This window comes from Apteryx mantelli, chromosome 4 (genome assembly GCF_036417845.1).
Source record: "Apteryx mantelli isolate bAptMan1 chromosome 4, bAptMan1.hap1, whole genome shotgun sequence".
Lineage (NCBI taxonomy): Eukaryota > Metazoa > Chordata > Aves > Apterygiformes > Apterygidae > Apteryx > Apteryx mantelli.
The window spans coordinates 87,457,571-87,480,111 of NC_089981.1; the positions used below are offsets into that span (position 1 = coordinate 87,457,571).

Here is a 22,541-nt window from a genome sequence, read left to right on the forward strand (position 1 = left end):
CCAGCCCGAAGGGGTTATGTGGGGAAGGAAGTTGAACGAGGGGCTTGACCTGCCACTTGGCCTCTTCCACGGTGGCACAGTCCTTGGACCTCTGCAGGGCAGCTCTGCGGCTCCTCAGGCCGCTTGTTGGGTTGAGTTGGCTCACAGCACCCGCCGGCTGCTTTCACTGCAAGTCCTGACTGATCCAGGGAAACCTCCGCAGCAGGACAGTTCTGCCAAGGGACACATCTGCCATGAAATTAAAAGGGTGAAGGGTGTCTGTAAAGTGTCCAGCAGAAGGACCCAAAAAGAGACAGCATGTGTGACATCTATAACATGAAGGGCATCCTCACCCCAGAGGGATGTTGCTTAGGGAAAAAAATTACGGAGCCTGATCTTTTGCCCTGAGGAGAATTTGGAAAACACCTCGGAAAGGGATTGGGGATGTGGACATGTGGTAACCTTATCCCTGAGTGCCACGTGGCGTAGGATGATCACACATTTTACATTTCTCCACATCTTCTACTGGAAGTGATTGCCACCTTAGAAGGCCATCTTCATCACGGTATGAGGAAGCGAATAAGCAGCCATGGGCATAACAGGTGCATGAGGAAAGATCGTGTTAAGGTAAGGGGTGGAAATGCTCACTGAGAGGGACTAGCTCCTGCTGGAAGCTCAGCAGGTGGTGGACACTTGAGGTGCTTCACTAGAGAGGGGAGAAGCAGCCTGGAGGAATGCAACATCTTCCAGGCTCCGCACCAAACCCCGAGCGGGAATGTCTCCAAAACCTCCCGGGCTTAGCCCAGTCTTCCTCGGCGCCAGCTGACTCTGGGGGAGTCACTCCTGGAAAACAGGAGGGAAGGAAGGAAGCTCTGCCCTCCTCCTCCTCCTCCTCCTCCTCCCCCCCAGCCCTGTGGGGAAACCCGGCCAGCGGCAGGGACGGTCAACGCCGTGGAAACCCTGGAGAAAAGGGGCGACGCCTCAGGGGCGAGCGCAGAAAATGGCGCCGCGCCAGCAGCGTGGCGGCTGCCCGGCGGCGGGGCGAGGCGGGGCCGCGGGCGGGGGAGGGGGGGGGAAATGGCGGGCGGCGGGGGCGCGGAGCCGCCGCGCAGCTCCGGCGCGCGGTGCGCTGAGGCGAGGCGGGGGAGCTGCGCCATGGAGCGCTACGAGAAGCTGGGCAAGGTCGGGGAGGGCTCCTACGGCGTCGTCTTCAAGTGCCGCAACAAGGACACGGGCCAGATCGTGGCCATCAAGAAGTTCCTGGAGTCCGAGGAAGACCCGGTGATCAGGAAGATCGCGCTGCGGGAGATCCGCATGCTGAAGGTGCTCGGCGGCGGCGTGCGGGCAGGGAGGAGTGTGGGGAAGGGGCGCCAGGGAGCCTGTGGTGAGGGCGCGTCGGGGACCCGTGTGGAGAAAGGGCGCGAGGGAGCAGCGTGGAGGCGCACGAGCCGTTTGGGAGCCCCGGGAGGGTGGTGGGGACCCCCCGGGAGAGCAGCAGACCCCCCGGGCTTGGCAGCAGCCCTGGCTCAGGGCGCAGGTGAGCCTCCTCTCGCTAAGGAAAAGGCTCGGTGAAGGTGGGAGCTGGAGCGGCGCAGGGACCCTGCCGGGAGCGAGCTGCCGGGTCACCACAGGCTTTTTCCGCGTGGGTAGGAGATGGACATCACCTAAGTAATCGCCTCTAGAGGTGCAGGGGTCCAGCCCGCGCCCCCCTCGTCGCGTGGCGCGGGCGCTCGCCTGCTGCTAAAGAGCCGCCCGGCCTCCGCCGATCCTTGGCTTCGGCGCGAGCGCTCATCCCTCGCGCAGGAAAATGGGTCGCTTCGTGTTCAGCAGACACTCGTGGACCTGTCTGTTGAGCGCTTGTCCAGTCTCTTTTAGACCCGGTGCATGCTTTTGGTCTCCGCAGTATCCTGAGGCACGGAGTCCCGCAACTTCGGGAATGCGCTGTGTGGAAAGCACTTTAAACTGATTAAAGACCAATATTTACAAAATGTGGGCACACTATGAATTTTAAACTAACGTCTTCCAGTAAAAACGCCTTTTTAACAAGAGACGTACAGTTCCAACGGACGCAATGCGTTCTTTTAGACAGTCAAGAATTTAGGATTTTGGAGTTAACAAAGCCCTACAGAAATCCGCAGAGAAAGATGTTCCCTTTTATTTAAAACTTCTTTCCCAGAATTCACAGGCCCTCGGTCTCTGATTTCTACGCGATGTCATTCCCAGGCTTTGCTGCGTTTTAGGGTTTGTGTAGCAGCAGTTGATCACTCATTGCACTAATGTTCCCTTCCGGGGAGTTACCTTAATTTGCTTGCTGGAGACCAGGTAACTTTCAGATATGCAGTTAAGTGCAAGTTTTCAGCAGACTGTGATATTTCTGATAGTTGTTTTTGTCTAAATCTCTTTTTTGCTTTTGCCTTGCCTTTTATTGAGCATTTATATAAAGAAACTCTGTAAAGGTTGTTGTCAAAAGAATATGAAGGCTTGATCCTCCACCTGCTGCAGAGAGAGGCAAAATAAGCATTGATTTCATGGTTGTGATCCTAGAAGAGCCATCATCTAGGGAAAAAAAAATACTTGTTTTTTTTGACAGATTTTGGGGAGAAGGTAGGTAGGTTTTTGTCCTATCTATCTAAAGCAAACAGAAGACATTTAGCTGTGTCTTTTAAGTCGACAATGCTTGAGATGCATTAAGAATTAAATGACTGTTAAAGATCTGAAAAGGAGAATAATCATTGCAGAAGATGCTTGTAATGAGGCTGGTAAATGCATCATCTTTAAGGGCACAAATCCCGCACAACTGCAGCTAGCCATGGCAGGGTCTGTGCTGGAGCGGTGTTGATTTCAACAAGTGGAGACCTGCTTGACTATCTTTTCAACTTTTTCTTGGTAAATAGTAACAGTTTGTTTGTTTGTTTGTCCAGGTTATTTCCTGGCTTAGGCAACAACTAAGTGTTTGTAAAAGATTTAGTGAGGTTGTGTTTCATCAGTAAAAAATGTAGGGCCTGATAAATTATTATTCTGCAGAGTAAATACCTTGTAGACAAAGAGCTTTATGGCCAGCAGTCCTGGGAGGCAGGGCGGGAGAGCGGGGCTGTGTGCGGAGAGATGAAATGCCAGCACCCCGTGTGATCCAGATTCCCTAGGAAGGGCTGGAGAGCCGCGAAAACAGAGTTCGTCTTTGTGTAAACCCCTCAGTGACCGTGGAAACCTGATGCCCTCTGTTTTCAGCAGGGTGAATTTGAAATGCTGCAGGCTGAAATGGTGCAGCACAGAGAACCTCAGTTCATGAAACCATCCGTAGAGGCCTTCCCAGCCCTGCGCAGCGCTGGGTGTGTGTGTGTGGCCGGCAAAACAAAGCCTGTTTGGGTATGCCATTCCCGTGGGGCCTCTGCACTCGGAGACCAAGCTTCTGCCAAGGGTCACAGAGCAGGCTAATGACAAATCTGTGTTGTTTTGCCTTGCTGTTGGCTCCTTGACCTGTCCCAGACGCTCCATCTCCGCAGGTCCATGTCCCAGAGCCTCCCTCCAGCCCCCTGCCAGGCCACCCAGCAGGGTCTGTCTGTCCCCTGTGTGCTGGAAACCGCCGTTTGCAGAAGGTGCTTGGTGGGGGCAGCATACTCCACGCTGTCCCTTCCTGCCCTCCTCTGCCCCTTCTCCTCCCTGGGCCTACAACAGCTCAGCCCCTTGTCCTCACCTGAGGAGATTATGAATCTCCTTGGGATGCCCAAAATGCAGGCAAGCACACACACCAGCTGAGGACCGTCGGTGAGGGTGCCGGGAGATGGTCACTCGGTCTGTGTGGCTGGAGGCAGCAGTGCTGTCCTCCCTCCACAGTCCAGGACGATGTCTGTCCTTCCACGTGCTCACAGTGCTCTGGTTGTGCTGAGATGAGAGGGGAGCTGGCCTGCCGGGGGCAGCCCGAATCTCTCCAGCTGCTCTCGTGGTAGCTGAGTGCGCCTGTGGGGCTCAGTCCTGCGCGGGGCAGAGCTGGTACCTGGCGCTGGCAGCAAGTGCCCGATTTCCCGGCAGCAAGCACTGCGGTGGTGGGATAGCTTGTGGAGAGTGTGAGCGGACGGGAGTTGGAGCGGGACGGGAATGGTGTGGTTCGTGCCAGGCGCTGCCCTCGCTGGAGGGCATGGCTGCAGAGCAGTGTCCAGGCCAGGCGGGCAGCTGGGACTCATCCCTGCCCTGTGTGCAGAAAGTTCAGGTTGAGCTGAGCTCAACCTGTTGTCCGTCAGTGAGACATGAATGTGGAGACTCGGTGCTAAAGACATCGTGAGGTCAGGACTGTTCTTGGGTGCTAATAAGTGAGGAAAATGCTATCGCTTAGAAACTTCTGCTGTGAGAACCCTGAAGGAGGTTGGTTTATATCTCCAGTGTCCAGAGACAGACACTCTATGTCTCCATTAAGATGTCCACTGCTGGAGAAGTTCACCTGCGAGATGGAAACCTTGCTGGAAGGAGTGATTCAGACCGGCTGAGAGCTGATAGGGAGAAGAGGTAAAAATTGGACTCGCAGCGTAATGTAAGACAGAAACCTCCAGCTGATCTTAGTGCCATTGCACAGCAAGAAATATTCAAAATGAAAAATGTCTTCATCTCGTCTGAGCTCACCCGTGAGCTGAGGCCTTAGCCCTGAGATTTGGTACTGGCTGATTAGAGAATAACTGGATGCTCGTTTACCTCTTGTACATTTTTCCAGAGTGTGTGTTTGGGTTGGCCAGAGCACGTAAAAGCTTTCTGTGAGAAACTGCGGTCGCAGAGAGTCTTTTTATCCAAAGAAGGGTTTACTGGGGCGTCCCCATATCCCTTCAGAGGACAACAGGGTCCGAAGCATGCTGACATACCTGACCTGTGAGTCGCTTGTCCTGTGGTGGGCTGTTACTGCTTGTTGTGGTGACCAAGGTGATAGCAGGTGATGTCCCAGCCATGAGGCGACTGAATCCTGCCAGGAAGATGCTGGTGTTTCCTGTATTCTGAGATCTTCTGCCTGATGTCTTCTCTCTGTTGCCAATCTGTGCTGCCAGCCGGTGTTGCAAGAACAGCCTGTGCAGCGGTCGGGCAGCAGGTTAGTCCCCAGGGCAGGGGCACTTGTGCTTTTCTGCGCTGGGCACAGAGAGCCAGTCTGCCTGCAGCCTGCCTCAAGGAAAGATTGCTGTTTGCCATAGGTGCTAGTTTTCTCCCCTGCAGCACCCTGCAAGGTCAAACTTAGGTTGCTGTTTGTGACCTGCTCTTTGTTTGAATGCAGCGATACAAGTCACTGGCACCCGCAGCATCCTGCGGTGGCCGGTGGGAAAAAGACACTTGTTGGTTGTCTTAGACCTGCTGCTAAATAAAGTCACTTGAGATCCTCTGGTTCATGTATCGGGAGAAAGAGTGAAGAACCAGTCCGTGCTCACCTTCCCTCACCGCTGGGGATCTCGCGTGCTTCTCTCAGGTCAGCCTCCAGGCACTAGTTTTCAGGACGGGGAGGAATGAAGCTCACATGGAGGCTGACACAGTTCTTTGCTCTGACATTGCAAAGAAGATGAGAGAAAATTTCAATGCAATGCTGTGTTCATAAGTGAAGCAGAAAATAGACCTGCTCCCTGTCATCTTAGCCTGGGAGTCTTTGTAGTTACAGGGCAAAGCCCATGCAGCCCATCTGGTGTGTCTGCAGAAGGAGACACACAGCCTCGTCACCCAGGCTGAGGACAGGGAGGGGAAGTCCACCCCGGTGCTGCCAGCAAGTGGCAGATGGCAGCGTTGATAGCCTTGGAAACGCTGCCCTGCCAGACAGGGACGCCGGGGTCACCGCAGATTTACGGCGGCTTGGTGTGCGTGTCTGTGTGCACAAGAGCCACGGACTCGGCGAGCCGACTGCCCGGAGGGACCCCAGAGGCTGGCTGTGAGCGAGGCTCAGCGATGCCCAGCATTTTGTCCCCGTGTTGGCAGGGAGAGCTGCTGAGAACGACGGGGGAATCAGGCGCTCGTTACCCAGGTACCTGCTGACGGCACAGCTTGCTCTCCGATGTCTCCGTGTTATCAGTGATCCCTGAGAACATAATACACCAACACACGTAGGGCATGGAAAGGGGAGGAACCGCTTTATGCAATTTAGTCAGGAGCTGCTTGAACGGTGAGGGAAAGGGTTGTATCAGAGCCCTGGCGGCTTTCTGACTTTCTTGGTGGAGTCTGAACTGGTAGACTGGACTGTGTGTAGTGCTGCACATGGAAGTAGATGCTTTGCTCCGTGCGCATATGCTTAATATGCGATAAGCTGTGTGGTGCGGACACAAATCCCATGTGATTGAAAGCTGAGGGAGAGGTATTGCGCGTTTGGGTAGTAATAGCCACAGTGATTTAAGAGACCTGGCAGTGGCAGTCAAATCTTACATGGTCTTTCTTGTACGTACATGAATTTCCATTGCAAAAAAACGCAGGGGAATCTTTTGCCCCACAGGGCTTTACTCTGCATCTCTGCTTTCCTGCACAGCGGCTTTGCAGGCAGACTGCTCTGACATGCCAGCCCATCGTGGTTCTGAAGCCTGCTGCAAGTTCCCGTGCCGTTTCTGTGATCTAGGCCTGTGAACCTGGCTGTTTACAGTCTTTGGGGGAGAACTGCAGTCCTTGCTGGGGTTTTCAGCAGTCTTGCAGGCTGTTCTCTGTATCTGACCATCTCCTGCAAAGTGGATAGGGAAATGATTGGAATGGAGACACTGCTAGGCAAATATCAAGCTTTAGAGGGGTTACAAGTCTCCTCCCTTGTGGTTTAATACCTTCACTAACAACCCTGCCATGGGAACCGGGAGCGCGCCAAGGAAATCTGCCAGTGACGCAAGGTCGGGAGACGTGGCCAGGGCAGAGAAACCTACCCTGAGAGTCAGGCCCTCTGGCACTGTCCGGGTGCCTTGTAGCAGATTGGGAAGGCACTTGGGACGAATACCCATCATGGGGGAGTGAGGAAGTTGTCAGAAGATCTTGTGTTTAGCCTAGGTTAGATCCAGATGGGTATGGTGGGCCGATCAGGTCTTTGATGCTGGCGCGTGGTTTACATGGTGGGGGCAGGAGCCCCAGCCCTGCAGAGGGACTGAAGGAACAAGACGTGTTTGTGGTAAGAGAGGCTGTTTAGAAAGATCAGCTCCTTGCAGCCAGTCAGTGGTTTGCCGGACCGGAATAGCCGGGTTCGGCACGCTCAGGGGGACCCCGTGTGTTGGCACAACGGCTCCGTGTAATTCAGGTTCAGTAGCACGTCCCCCAGAGGCAGGGAGCTCCCTGGAAGGCAGCTCTTTGCAAGGAGCTTTCACAATGACACGTTTGAATAAAATTGCTTTTTGGCAAGGGGGACCACAGCGCACCCTTGCGAGCACTGAAATGGCCCCTGCCACGTCCCTCCTGCTTGGGGCACGCTGGCAATGAGGCATGGTGACAGCTCGGTAAGGGTCACGCGCACAGCCTGGTGGGGATGAATGCCGGTGAGATAAAACCTCCCTGCTCTACAACAAAAGAGTGCACGTAGGAACTGCTCTCCCCGTTAACCACCATTTGGCATTACTTCCCATCCTCTGCCTTCTCCTCTGCACCCCGAAGCTCCGAGCTTTCAGGCCTCCACAGCTGCATTCCCTAGTCGAGGGTCCTTACAGTTTTTTCCGGTCTTGACACTCTGCTACCTTCTCCTTTGCAGGCTTTTCCAGATTGCTTAGAAGCACATTAGAAGATGGCATTAGCGTAACTCCTAGCAATGCCCTTTCCCATCTCCTTGTGCAGAAATGTGTTTGTTCCAAAGCCTCAGTCAGGCAAAGCCCTCATGGATACAAGTCCCTGCAAGCACAGGGGATGGTGCCATTAGTCATCTGGAAAAAAAAAAGCCAGTGTTCCTGAGTTGGGTCTGGCTTTTCTTTGTTTCCTTTTCTGATCACTGTATTGTGCCCCTTGGTTAAAGCTGCTCTCCAAGTCCTCCCCCAAAACGTGGGGAAAAGAGTAAAAAATTAGAAACTCCAGTAACTTCCATCCTCACCTCTTGCAGGGTACATCCAAAACCCAGCTGTGCTTGGGCTCTACGAATGGTAAGGATTTGTCTGAGCTCCCCAGGAGAGGAAGCCCTGGTATGAGCTCATGAAGTGGTTTGAGAGGAAGAGGAGGAAGCAGCAATAAAAATTTTCCTAATTAACCCCTCTGGATTCCAACGATGAGCTGGTGGAGCTGAGACCACATGCTTTACTTGTCCTTGTCAGAGGAGCTCTCGGTTTCCCCTAAATGTGTGTTCAACTGTTGCAGGCTCTTACAGCGTGCGATTTCCCAAGCCGTTCTCCAGGGAGAGCCGGTTTTCATTGTGGTGCACTCAGAGGCTGGATTCGTACAATAAAAGGCGCTGCCAGAATAGCTGTGGGCACCGTGATGAATTCTTTATCTATGAGCATCTTTTCTAAGAGGCACTTGCTGAAGCCAAGCTGACTTGTGGCCCACGGTCAGTTCCTAAAATAACTACCGCCACAGGCTGGGCTGCAGCCGAGCTGCTCCTTCGCGTTGTGCTGCGTTCGTATAAAAGGTTTCGGCTCTAAGAAATGAGACCCTTGTGGATAAAAGCACTGTCCCCCCCACCCCTACCCTGTACCCCCCAGTGCAGCAACTAACCAGTCCATCCGTTCTGTCTTACAGCAACTGAAACACCCCAACCTGGTCAACCTGCTGGAAGTGTTCAGGAGGAAGCGAAAGCTGCACCTGGTCTTTGAATACTGCGACCACACAGTTCTCCACGAGCTGGACAGGCACCCCCGGGGGTGAGTGGCCTGCCTCTCGCTGGGAGCTTTTGAGCAAAGGGGAGCTGCTGTGGGAGCCTGCTGCTGCTCTGCAGAGTTTTCGGAGGAATCTCATTAATAACAGGAGAGGTTTCTCAGCACGGTGCCCAGGACTCGCTCTGTTACTGTGGTTTAGCAGTGACATCCAAAAGAATTGCCTGAGAGGCTGCGCGCGCTCCCGCCTAGCACTGCTCACCAAGGAGACTGGAGCGCTGAGCCTGAGCATTTGGGTGATCTTTGGCTGGCTTGACGGGAGCAAACCCGAGGGGCTGTAGAGGACCTTGTGTCCCACGGCAAAGAGCTTAGGGCTATGTGGAGGGGCGGGTGGCCCGGGGGCGTGCGGCCCTGCTTCCTGCTGCCCCCCAGGTGTGTTGCACCTCACTGTGGCAGCGTCACGCCGTGGGCACCGGGGGATTGGTGGCAGGGGGGGATCGGTCTGGTTTCCAGCTGACGCGTGTCCCGGGCTCACTGCAGAGCCTGCCTATTCTGCAGCTCCTGGGTGCGCTCCCTTAACGAAGGGGATCATCGCATGGGGCCAGCTTGGACCTTCCCAGCATTTTGTAAGGGAGAAGAAGCAACAGGGCCCCATCACCCAGCCCAACGCAGAGCACTAGGAGCAGCTTTAGAGGCCTGGTTTGACATTCAGATGCAGCTCTGACTGTGAGAAGCCTGTGCTGTTCCCTTTTGCGATGCTCTGACCCTATTTTTAGAGCCAAGCTGAGGGCTGGGCCGGATGAGGCTTCACTGCTGGAGCTCTGATGCTCTTTGTGCCCATGTTCTCTTTAGACAGATTAAAAGGAAAGGGCTGGATGGGTAAAGGTCAGCTCTGCATGCAGCAGTAAAGGTTTGGGTTCGATAGCATGAAAACTTCTGAGCAATTGGGGCATTTTAAACCCTGACTGGAGCTACCTAGGAAGAATGGGGAATCTTTTATTGGGAATTTTTAAGCAAACATTTCTTCTGGAAGGGCTGGGCATGTGGGTAGGGAGATGGACCAGCCAGTTCCTAAAGTCCCTTTCTCACTCTGTGCTTGTAAGATGATAACACTCCTAAAACCTCAATAATAACTCCAGCAAGTAACAATCTCTTGCTCAGTGTATTATTTTCAGTTTTGTTTCTTGGTGCCTCAACGCTCACCTTTGCTTGTGTCTGTCAGACTCTTGCTCTGGCATCCTGCATTACATCACTGCATGCCATATCCTTACCTGGGATTTTTTGGGCAGGAATATGCATACAGCCTGTGTCATAAACACACAGCGATCCTGCGTCCAGGACCTGCTGGCTGTGTGGGGAAGAAACAGCATCTCTGCAATGCTCCCCAGCAGCGCTGATGTCAGGGACATCAAGCAATCCTGGGTGAAGGCCCAGTTCTTTACGTTTCACCTGTACAGGATTCCTGGCAGGAAAGAGAAGATGTGTCTGGAACAGCCTGGCCATGCGTTATCCTTGGTTCCCGCAGTTTTACTGTTGCTTCCAAACTGAAGTCACTAGGCCCAATGAGCAGGATGTGTGAACTCTTCTGATCTTGAGGCCAGGGTGACCGAGCACCCAAAACATTCACAGTCTGTGCTGGTATGACTGGCATGGTCCATGTGACGGAGCAGCAGCTTCTAGCCCCCGGCTGCTGCTGCGCGGAGGAGTGTGTGTTGGCTGGCAGGGGCTACCAGGCTAAGCGCTGTGCCTGCACCTTCGTGCACAGCCCCAGTGAACTCCCAGAAGGTCAGATGTCCTCCCCTTCAAACAGGCGTTTGCACAAAGTGTGAGCTATATGAGCAGAAGGAAAACATTCTCCAGGGCAGGGTTTGTTCTTTTAACGCGTTATAAATGATACTCCCACTAAATATATCATCCCTAATTATTCACAGTGACTTGGTGCCATGGAAATGCTCAGCATAAGTTCATAGATCATTTTACGGGCCTTGGAGCTAAATGAATTGCCTGTAGGAGACTAATTGGGGGTTGAGTAAACAAGAGCCTGTTATTCTTTCTCCCTCCTGTGGAGCTCTAGGAGGAGAATGGAGTGTACTGATAGCATGTTTCTTTGTGAGCTAGCGAGCAGCTTCCACCTCAGAGCAGTTTGAGACTGTTCACCTGGAATCGAGACAGGTTGAATAACCCCCCTTTGGGGAAAAAGCTTCACGTTTGCTTTCCATTCATTCGGAACAACCCCAATGTGAACACCCAATGCCTGGTTGCATTTGCTTTTGCTTTTGATCTTTGCTACTGCAGATCATCAGGTCTTTTATGGCCAGGACTAAGACAGGTGGGCACACGTTTCTTGGCACCAGGTTTCCAGGGCATTTGACCAACTTCATCCCTTTTGTCAGGTTGTCAGTGCAGCACTCTCATCATCCTGGAACATTTCTGCAAGGAAACTAGCCTTGTACCAGCAGTGTCGGCACAAGAGCCTTAAAGAAAAACCTAGGGCTCTTGCATTTTGCTTTGTTTTCTTTACAATGGATCAAAAGGTTTGCAGCATTAAACAAATGAAATAAAATTGGGTTTCAGCTTGAAAATGCCAAGAATGTCACCTCTGCCTTTCCTGCAATTGTTGAAGACCTTTACAAATGGGCAAAGAAGTTTAGGAACTGTTGCGTGGTAACTGAAGGGGAGAGGAGGCTGGATCTTTAACAGAGATTTCCTTTCTCTGAAGTGTTTGCCAGCCAGCAAAGGGAGGGAGAGGCGATGCAAACCAAAGCAAAGCTTTATACTCTTGTAGGAACATCCTTTCCCTTCTCATTTGTTCACCTTTCCACTCTGGACAATGAATGACAGGACAGCGTTGCAAGTCAGAGCCCCATCTATACTGCGAGTAGTCCACTACCTCCAGGTCTCTGAGCAGGTGTAGAGGGCCACTGCCTATTGGCGTCTCAGGAGGATTAACGGTGCAAGGAAACGGGGATGTTAAGCACAGCCAGAGGACAGGAGTTGACACGGACTTGCATGCATTGATGTGTGGCCGCCAATTGGTAGACCTCAGGCTGGCTGTGACCTAGTGGTACTAAGCCCTGGCATAAATCCTCGTATCTTGTTGCATTAACTGGAGTTGGAAGCGGCGCTGGAAGTTGATGCTTCTGGGATGCTTGGAGAGTAATCTCGTAGGAGAGCTTTGCATTTTGCAAAGGGCTCTGTAGAGGTGCAGGTACAGAGCTCAGCCGCAGCTCGTGAACACCGGAAGAGCCACAACCAACCTCTGTTACCAGCAGCCCGGTGTGACATTTCCCTGGTTCCCTGCAATGGGCGAGCAGTAAGCTGACGATTACTGTGTTTCTTGTAACCTGTTTATAGCAAGGAAAGGCTGCTAGTGTTGGTTTTGGGGGTCTTGTTCTGACTTGCTCCCTGTTTTGCTTAGAGACCCCTCTATGATCTTCTGGCACTCAAAGGCCTCCTCCACCTTTCTGCTGTAGTAGTAGTTATTTTGAATGACTAAATGAAAATGTCCTTTTTTTTAAAACAGGGTGCCAGAGCATCTCGTGAAGAGCATAACCTGGCAGACTCTCCAAGCTGTGAACTTCTGCCATAAACACAATGTAAGTCCCCTAAATAGCACTGAAGAGTGCTGTGACATGGCTTTGAAAGAGATGCAGATTCTGTTGCCATTTTCCCAATTGCACAGCTTTCATCGGAAGAAGTCAGATGAAATTTCTCATTTTTAATAGAAAATATATATCTGAACTGTTAGCATGTATCTGCAATAGCTCTGTCTACTATCATGCAGGTCCCCTGGGTTTGCTGTCAAGGAATGATCTCGTGACCATAGGTCAGCTTCCAGGCTGAACAGGAATATCTCCTTCTATGTTCCCTGTGTCATCCATCACAGCTGAAGTTGTAGAAAACTGGTGTCATGTCTGATTGAGTAAGACCTGAGCAAACTTCTGCTGATTTCACAGAAAGTCCTTCCGTTGACAGTCATAGGCATTGGGTCAGGTCACTGGTTAAAAGTTTGCAGAACTTAAGTATACTAAAACAAGTTTTACAACCTGCTCTGCTTTCTAGAGGGAGATGTCAGCTCTCCGCATGGCAAAAAATGTGTAGAAAGCTATGGGAACGCTTTAAGAAGCAGAGAAGGAAAGGAGCATTTTGGAGAAGTTCTCTAGGCAACCTTAGCTGTGATGCTTTGTTTCTGTTTATCAGCCAAGGTTTGAGATTTAAGAGGCAGGCAGGAGATCACTTTGGAATGGGTGTCTTGTCTTTGCTGGGAGAATTATGTGTGCCTGAGCCACAGGAACTTGGCCATAGGTCTGTCCTGCTTCCAGGATTTGTTGTTTTGTTTCTTTTTTTCTGTTCCCCTTCTCAGTCTGAAAGACTTAATGGAGTTTTAAAGCTGAAGGGACAATTAGATGTTGCAGTCTGACCTGCCGTAGATCACAGGTAATGAGGTTTTATGCAGCTGCCCTTTTCTGGGACTCAATGACTTTGGTTAACAAGCAGCATTTCAGTCCTTAGCAGGAGATACAATAATTTACCACCAGCTCAGCCAGAAAAGTCCAGGGTGTTTATAGTATCTGAGGCAATGGCAGGGGAGGGATGAAGTGAGCTGGACCTTGGGGATCTCAGTAGAGCACACCTTCCGTACAAAGGCAGAAGAAATTAAGGTCTCTGCTGGTTTGATCAACAGAAACTCTTTGGTTAGGCCCAGATTTAATGCTGGAGCCTCCACAGTGTCTCATCCCAAAGGTGGGTTATAGGTGAAGTGATTGATGCCCAGTAGGACGTGGCTTTGGCTGCTGTTAAGAAATCCTTTCATCTTCTCTTCCAGCAGCAATGATTGCCTGGTTAAGATTCATGGCACAATTTTCAAGGCGTATATGGCTGTATTAAGAGGTTCTTTATCAAAGGGCCAGGTTAAATACTTGCTTCTAACCTTGTTTTTTCTGTTTCCAGTGCATCCACCGCGATGTAAAGCCAGAAAACATCCTGATAACAAAGCACTCAGTCATCAAACTTTGTGACTTTGGATTTGCTCGCATACTGAGTGAGTGCTGACCGGCTACTTACATGGATTGTTGCACGTGAAAGCTCAAATGAAGTGTAGGAGCAGGCTTTCAAGCCCCAATAAAGACTCGCTTGTCTTTGTGTGATGCACATGTAAATCATCCTGTGTGAGGGCTGGCTTGTTTCCACAGAGAAGCTCTGCTAAAGGCTTTGGAGGTGCCAGGGTAGAGATCCTCAAACCAGCTTAAAGGGACCTAACTTGGACACTGTGAGACCACTTCTCTCTGTAAACGAGCTGCTTCTGAGCTCTCTGCTGGTGCAGCTGAATTGCTGTTGGTGCCGGAGCAGGTAGATGCAAGTTGGCTTGGGCATCTCCACACTGCCCGGCAGTCACTTATGTAATGCTGGAGCCACAGCTGGAGTTCCCTGGCAGGAGGGGCCTCTTTGGCAGAAGACACTGTCTCTGCAAACAATGGCTTCACATTTTCCATCATAATAAACCTCCTCAATTCTTTTTTTTAGCTCTTGTTCAGACAGGTCACGTGAGATTTGAGAACCGATGCTGGCTGATGCAGGGTCCCACTGCAGAGCTCTGCATATTTTCATTTCAAGAAAAACATGATTTTGATTTTTGCCAAATCATAAGTGTTTCCGAAGCTGGGTTCTGCTAGTGGCCAGTGACTCATCCTGTTCCTGTAGCTCTTGCCTGCCCAGGAGGTGCTGTTGTTGCTATCCCAACATGTGTGAAAACTGAGGGCAGCTCTTCTGCATCATTCTGATCCCATATTCCTGTTTGTTTCTCTCCTTCCTGCCCCCAACCTAGCTGGGCCGAGTGATTATTACACAGACTATGTGGCTACCAGATGGTACCGGTCTCCAGAGTTACTCGTGGGAGATACCCAGTATGGACCTCCCGTGGATGTGTGGGCGATAGGCTGTGTCTTTGCAGAGCTGCTATCTGGGGCGCCCCTGTGGCCTGGCAAATCCGACGTAGACCAGCTGTACCTCATCCGGAGAACCCTGGGTAAGTGTCTCCTCTGCATCGGTCAGGCCTGTCCGTACGCCGTCCGGGTGTGCAATGAGCTGCCTCTCCCTTCCGCGGGCTGGAATCCAGCACACACTCGTGTTACCCTGTCACTTCCGAAACCAGACCTCATCTCCTCTGTGCTACATCTGATACTGTCGTCAGTGCGCTGGTCGCTGGTTGGGTTTTGGGGCCTGAAAGATGTATTTCTGGAACTGAGGAAATTCTGACTGTACGGAGAGACTGGAGAGAGCTTCCCAGCTGCCTGTTTCCGAGGGCCCTGCTGGGGGATTAGCAACGGAGAATTAGCTTGCAGAGGATGAAGAAGGTGGAATCACTGTTCATGTCCAGTGCTCCTGGGGCATGAGGGATGTGAGCCCAAGGGGGAGAACAGCACCTCTCCAGGGACGCCGGATGTTCTTCATGCCTTTGGCAGGGCTAGAGCTTACCCAGGAGGAGTCTTCTCTGTGGTGGGAGATGGGATTAGCCAGCAAGAGCTCCTTTCAGCAGGAGGTGAATTCACGTGGTGGATCTCTCCCTGTAGTAGCTGTTGGCTTTATTCAAGGAGTTACCGTCTTTAAGTGGGAGCTGGGTTTTGCCAGCAGGTCTCGTATGTGCATGTCTTTTAGGAGACTGTGTAGTTGGAGTAACAGGTGCTGCTTAGTTTCCTTGCAGGATTTAGAGAGTTGAAGTTGGCATTCACCTGGGAGGTGACTGTTCTTCAGAAAAAGATCTGTGGCGTGGGATTGGTTTCATGCTGCGGCAGAAAGGCATACAGTGGACATGGCTGTATGAGCAGGATTATCGCCTGCAAGCTGCCAGAAATGGTCCTTCCGCTCTGTTTAGCACTGGTGTGGCCTCTGGAAAGCTGGGTCTGGTCTTGGGCCGTGCAGTTTAAGAAAGCGTGGAGTGTGTTTGGTGACCACTGGAGGTCCCTCCTGGTCCCTTTGGCAGTGCCAGGCCTGTGGGGAGCACAGAAACACCGGGCTGGCCAGACTGGGGGGGGGGTTGAGGCGACCGCTCCTGCAGGTGGGGGTGACAAGAGCAGTTGGTGGGCACCACACAGATAGAAAACGTGCCCATTTTAGAAAGGGCCAAAGATGTTTTGGTAAAAGCTTGAAAGAGCCAGCGTATTTTTCAGGGTTTGGTATCAAGCAAAGTGGTCCCTGCCTCTGGATAAGGAATAGTTGGATTTAGTTCATCACAGCTTTGGAGGAGGTCTTATAAACATTGCGGGTGCCTGTTGATGGCCGTGTGCTTGGTAAGATAGTGCGAACATCAAAAGGTTTGAGTCTCCCACCTGCTTATTCACCAAGGAATTATAGGAGTCACTCTGGATTTGGAAGAGAGGCTAAAGAAAAGAGCCATTATCTGTGTAATACTTGAGCTAATCCAGTCTCACTGGTTCTATTTAATGTTGGTGTGTCACATCTGATTTCTTGGGTGGAAGGGGACAAATCACCCCTATTAGCTGAAATATGTTAGAATGAATTGAGAATCATAATTTGTACTAAGCAATTTAGAAAACTATAAAGGCAACTAATGGCTTTAAACAAATAAGCTCTTTAGCTGGAACTATAGTTAAACCTTAATTGCTTCATCTTCCAAAATACATTTGAGCAAGTGTTAGTTGAGTTATAATTTATTTTTAATTATAGCATTTCAGACAGAAGAAATTCCCTTTTAATCCAGGTGATGGACTGAGGCACAGTTTACAGAGAAAAGCTTCTTGTTCAAAGCTGTATAACTGTAGTGGTTTCGTTATTGCATTGGGCCTTTTATTATGGATTTGATTTTAACATTTTGCTTGCTTTGAGCTGCTCTCTCGTAGGCCTGTGAGCTTCAGAAAGGGCCATGAAGCTGTACTGGAGAAAAGCTACCGCGTGTTCCTGTTGGTGCTGCATTTCAGCCCTTTTCTGTACAATGTCCTCAGGAGCGTACAAAAAGAATTTCCCCCCAAATGAGTTAAATTTTAATGAAGCTGCAACAATTGTGGTTAGGCTGTCTCCTTCCAGCAGTCAGAACAGAAACGACCGTTTATGCGGACAGGCTGCCTCTCGGGAACCCCTTGCCTTTGCCAGTGCTGAAACGCTGCGTTAGCGTGGAGAGCGCAGCTGGCAGAGCCCTGCTCACCCTCCGGTGACCAAAGCGTGCCAGCAAAGCAAGCCCACGCTGCCACGCGGCCCGTCCAAAACAAACAGTGGCTCCTGCCAGTTACTCATCAGAGCCCTGGGCTGGTCCATCGGGTCGGATGAGAGCAGGGGAGGTAGTTGTTGATTTTTATCTTGCTGAGCACTTTGGGAAGGATGCCTGGCTGAAGCTCCGTGCTGTGGCCTGGCTGGAGTTTCAGATCCTCGTAGGTGTTTGCACAGCACCCTCTAGCTATGATGCTGGGACACGTTTCTGCTCTCGCAATGCAGAACCCACGCTCGAATTCGGCCGGCATACAGTGGACGTACAGATGCTGGCATAGAGCAAATCTGTTTGTGAAACAAAGAGCTTTTCTCACCTCCTTGTTCGTGCTTTCCCTGTTGTTCTACTTCTTTTTGCCTGGGCAAATCTGAATTTGCAGTTTCCCAAATAATGCAGTGATGGAATCTAGGCATTTGGATGGGGAGTTGTACAGAAATATGTATTTTTCAAGGCCCCCACCTATGGTGACCACAGTTCCTGATGGCCATTCTGCTGCACGGCATGGAAACCAAGAGCCTAGGAGTGGAAGGGACCCAGCAGCTGGGTACTCCTGCTCCAAAACCTGCTCCCACCAGCTGAATTTCTGAGCTGTGTGCGGTACAATCCCTGGGCAGTTGTGACTGCAGGCCTTGGAGCCGTGTGGCCCTGCCTTTCATTCAGCACTGTCACAAGGCTGTGGAATCGCTGAAGTCCAAGATGATTAGCTTTCACAAATGAATGCTTCATCAGCTCAGTTGATGATACTCCATTTGTTTAGAAGTTCTCTCCAATGGCGTCAGCCTTGTTGTAGGATAAACTTGTTCAATGCAGGCACTGTAAAAACAGCAAATTAATCTAATTTTGCTTTTTATTCTTGGTCAAAGGGGATCTTATTCCCAGGCACCAGCAAGTATTCAGCACCAACCAATTCTTCAGTGGGGTAAGAATTCCAGACCCAGAGGACATGGTAAGAGCTCCCTCCGGACGTACTCCCTTGAGCGTAGTGCTAACCGGCAATGTATTTGCAGTGTTAAGAAGACACGGTGTTCGGACAGAGAAGTGTTCCTGCTTCTGTTTCCCCAGAATATACAGTTAAAGCTGTTTTCACACCCCTTTGTATGCTATCACATTTAAGGAGTAACCGAGTGAAGCGCAAACCATTTCCATGACTTTGAAACCCTGCTGTGCAAGGATCTAAGACCCAGTGGTCCCGGCACAACCAAAATATCCTCTTCTAGCTAGTTACTACTCTGTGTGAAAGAAACCCTGCTCCAGGGGGGCTGTGCTAGTGCAAATGGCAAGCAACAAACCCAGACATTATGCCCTCCATGGAGAATCCTAGGGTCCGATCCCACAAAACCATAAGCGTATGTTTAACTAAACAGATGATTAGTTCCTTTCAGTTTAAAGATTAAGCATATGCCTTTGTAGGCTTGGGGGCTTTGGAACTAGAGCTGGAAAAGCCTCACTAGCTCAGCTAGTCCAGTCCTCTGCTGTGCAGAATTCTTCCCTGCTCAAAAGCTTTGCCCAGCCCTCTACTTTGCCCACATCCACTGGAATATATTTTGGAGCTAGCTGAACCCCTCTCATGATTTTTTTAACTGATGCCCTGTGTAAAAGCAATCAAACAGATCCTTAATTTCTGCTCCTCCTCTCTTCCCTCATTCTGGTGGCACAGTAGCCAACCTAACTGTCCTCACCAAAGCCAGGCAATTCCACTCTAAGCACACGAAATGACAGATGCATTTTGTGATGTACAGATCATGTTTTGGGATGTACAGATCATGTTGCTATGGAATGCTTTATACCCTGATGACTGAAAAACTTGTTAATACAACTTTATTTTTATTTTTTTTCCAGGAGCCATTAGAAATGAAATTCCCTAATATTTCATACCCTGCTTTAGCTCTCATGAAGGTAAGCAAACGGCAGCTAGTGGAGGAGCTCTGCATTGAGACTCAGCAAGTGATTTTGTTTATCCATCTATTTTGCTTACCCAGGTGGTGAATGGGTGAGATTTGAGTACTGAATGATCAGAGATTCATAGAAAAACAGAGCTAGAAGGGACTTGGAGAGGATTTTTAATCCACCCCTTTCTCTGAGTCACATGCAGCACTATGTGTACCATTTCTAATGAGTGTTTGTCTAATATCATCTTAAGTACCTTTGATAATGGAGAATCTCACAATGAAGATTCCAGATCCTCAAAATCTTTGCTGGAAGAAAGGTTTTCCTCAACCTTCTTGTGGCAGTTTTTGACCATTCCTTTTTATCCTCTTTACCATGGAGGTGGAAAATAAATTATTCTCTTACTGAGATGCAGAGATTGGAAACTGTGAGGATGGACACAAACTAGAAGGAAGGCATGGCTTTAGATACTACTAGCTACTCTGTGCACTGGAACATCACAGCTAGTGATACAGAGGATTCCCCTTTTAAGAAAGCTGTTCTAGTTCAAATGGAAGTTATGGGCTTAACTATTTTTGAGGCTTGATGTTTTACTGCACCATAAAATTGTAACTGTCCCTCTAGCCTCAATTTCAGTTATTGCCCTGTGTTAGAAATGGGAGTTGTTCAGTATTAGCTGCTTAATTAGCTGCTTTGCTTTGCAAGCTTCATGCTGACTCTTAAAAGTCAGACTCTAAGAATTCATGAACAAACAAACAGACAAACTATTAATACGTGTGTCTGTGCAGGTACTTGTTGGCTGTTTTGAGTAGATGGAATTTGTGCAGACCTTTTAACAAATGTTCTGGGTGTTCCTTTACTTAATCTTTTCAAGGGTTGCCTTCACATGGACCCTGCAGAGAGGCAGACATGTGAGCAGTTACTGCAGCATCCCTACTTTGACAGCATTAGGGAAGCAGGAGAGCTGGGGAAAGAACATGAAAAAGCGGCTCGGAAACCAGCCAGGCTGACTCGGAAGCACATGCCAGGGGTAATATTTCATAGTAGCATTGAATATCCTGTGCCTAAGGATGGAAGGTGTTTTCTTGCTGGTTGTTGGTTCCCAACAGGTGGGCTCGTGCTGGCAATTAAAGGTGGGATAGAGCTCTTGCATCAGAATGATCTTAATTTTAGCTCAAGGAGAAAATGAATCTCCTGGTTAAAGAGTAGCTCAGTACAAACTGAATTCTGGACTGCAGCTATATTGAGTCACTGGGGATAAGCAGCAGAGCAATGTGAAAAATCAGGTTTATCTAGGAATCTGCCTTCCTGACAAACCGTAGCAGGATAGCTGGCCAAAGTGGACTTACGGCCAGTTTAATTTGGAGTTCTTTGGGATGTTTTGATGCTTTTGGATCCCAAATAGGCAAGATGGCAAAAATGCCCAGTTCCGTTTGTGACTGATGATGGGATCACATCCCATCATTCTGGGAATAATGTAGCCCCTGCGATGTGCATATCTGGGGTTTCAAGCCTGATTACTGCACTTCATTGTATTGAGGGTGGGCAGTTCCTGAGTTCCAGCTGTTACACAAAAAAATGGGTGTTTCTGTGACTGAAGTTGCCAAGCAAATATCTCCCTCCTGTTTCAGTCTTTCCAGACTCCGGCCCAAGGCTTCTAGCCCTGCCTTACAATGACAGTCATTCAGGAGTTCTCCTTTCTTCCGGTGATCAAAATTCCCCATCACAGCTATAATACTGAACTGGTAACATGCAGGGAAGCTGGAAGATGGAGAACTGCTGAAGCATATAAATTCTTGGATCAAACTGACTCACCCCTTCCATATCTACGTCATAGGATGATAACTGTAATAATTTTTTTGCCCTGACTACTGGAAGAATTACTCTTAATAAGCTATTCTGGTTGCAGTCCAGTTGTAAAGCTCAAGTAAGTGCACACCAGATTCATGACTTTCAATTTGAAAAGTGCAGAATGACAGTGTGAGTAGTTTTATAGCTCATATTCTTTTTTGTAAAATGAAATGCCTGCTTTATTCTCATTTCAAAGAAATACACACAGGTAATTTCTGCTTTAGTTACAGTATCTGCCTCAGTTAACCAGTAGTAACATTCTACCAGCTTTGGACAGCAAGAAGTACTTCTGCAAAACAAGGAAATCAAACTACCATTTCCCTAACATCTAACTGGACAGCAGAAGAATAAGAACTGTTTATTGTTCAAAGTTCAAGTCATTCAGAGCTTATAAAAGGAGGATATGTGGTTGAAAACTAAATCAATAAACATTATGATGATACACACAAAAGTGGTCTGTAAAGTAATGTACTCTGGGCCACTAATGGAAGGACAGTGATGCGCAGAAAGAACTCCAGGTTCATGTTAGTCAGTGTTCTGTGTGCAAAGGAAAATACATCTGTTTTGCTTTAATTCATGATTGTTTACTGCTTCAGAATTACTGCAAACCTGTGTTTACAGCGTGAATTGAAAAACTCCTATCTATTGCTTGTATTTCAGACTTGGCAGCAGAACTGCTGCCATGCCAAATAAATTAGTCTGGGAGACACAGTGTCAGGACAGTAATATTGTTTTAGACTGTATTGTACAGTGCTAAGTAAATGATCCTGCAAGGAACTATAAACATATTCCCTATGTGAGTAGAAGATAGATATGTGTGTTTTTAGAGCCAAGCCTGAAGACAGGCTAGCTAACTGGTCCAGTTATGAACCTGCTGAAATAGCACTGCTTTAAAGATATGTCTGTGTCGTGTACTTCATTTCTATAGCACAAGGTATTAAAAGCACTGCAATGACTTAGACTTGATGGAAGTCTGAACGGGCGTCATTACCAGACGGGAACATATAATTAATACAACCTGTTGTTTCTTTAGTCTTTTCAGAGTTTCTCCTGCTTGTTTCTTCCATGCACTATGAGGTTATTTTTATTTGCTGTTTTGGTCGACAGTGAAATCACCTGCCTACAGTGTTGCAGAAATTGTTTTTATCAAAAACAGTTCATGAAAAATAAGTTGTAACATTAGCCAGACACAGGCAGGAATTCTTCCTAAGTATATGTATTAGAAAGAATCTTGGTTTTTTTGTAACCTCAGGATGTAATATCGTGTTGGTTTTGAATAAAATAAGCGTAGCTTGTTTTTCCAATTTACTGGATGTCTTTTGGTATCTTCAACATATCACTGCATAAAGTCTTAACACTGGGCAAGGAACATCCTCTTCCTGCTTGAAACCTAGAGCAAAAATGTTTTCCTTTCCCAGTACCATTATGAATACAACAACAGTAAAAGCAATTTCAGTGGGACAGACACCGTATCCTCACAGAGTGTGCCTGCCTAGCTTTTATTTCATATCATACTTTAATAGGCAGATGCCGGCATTAATATATTTTAATCTTGAACGTTGTGTCCATAGGTAGTCTAGAATTGGCCCCAGGATGCAGCTAGTACAAAATCTTGTCCTTGCTGGTGCCTGGCATCATTTACTTCAGAGGACAAGATGACAACCCAGGGTAAGAAAAACTCTGAAGAGAAGCAGAGGATCCTGGAAGAGACTCCCAGTTACCCAGAGGTAGCCATGCCCGAGATGGTATTATGAAATCTGCTTTCTTGGAATAATGTCCTACTGCCTTTCTCTCCCCTAGCGTCAAAGCTAGGGGTTTGACTAAAAATGCTATGTTCTTCCTGAAGATGAATCATGCTCTTATTTAGCAGGGGTGATATAGTCCTAACTACTGAG

The 22,541-nt window shown here is 49.2% G+C and overlaps 1 protein-coding gene across 1 annotated transcript; it reads left to right on the forward strand.

Annotated features, from left to right (window-relative positions):
- The first annotated feature begins 1,112 nt into the window (after positions 1-1,112).
- CDKL1 (cyclin dependent kinase like 1) lies at positions 1,113-21,954 on the forward strand. Its single transcript, XM_013958397.2, has 9 exons — positions 1,113-1,302; positions 8,617-8,738; positions 12,214-12,286; positions 13,641-13,731; positions 14,515-14,715; positions 17,772-17,854; positions 18,748-18,804; positions 19,670-19,825; positions 20,871-21,954. The coding sequence occupies exons 1-9, from the start codon at positions 1,135-1,137 to the stop codon at positions 20,976-20,978; spliced, it is 1,059 nt and encodes a 352-aa protein (XP_013813851.2). The 5' UTR covers positions 1,113-1,134; the 3' UTR covers positions 20,979-21,954.
- Positions 21,955-22,541: the final 587 nt, after the last annotated feature.

Coding starts and splice junctions, on each gene's coding strand:
- CDKL1 (XM_013958397.2), top strand. CDS start 1,135: ATGGAGCGCTACGAGAAGCTGGGCAAGGTCGGGGAGGGCTCCTACGGC. Junction 13,732..14,514: donor TGGATTTGCTCGCATACTGA/GTGAGTGCTGAC, acceptor CCCCCAACCTAG/CTGGGCCGAGTGATTATTAC. Junction 14,716..17,771: donor CCTCATCCGGAGAACCCTGG/GTAAGTGTCTCC, acceptor TCTTGGTCAAAG/GGGATCTTATTCCCAGGCAC.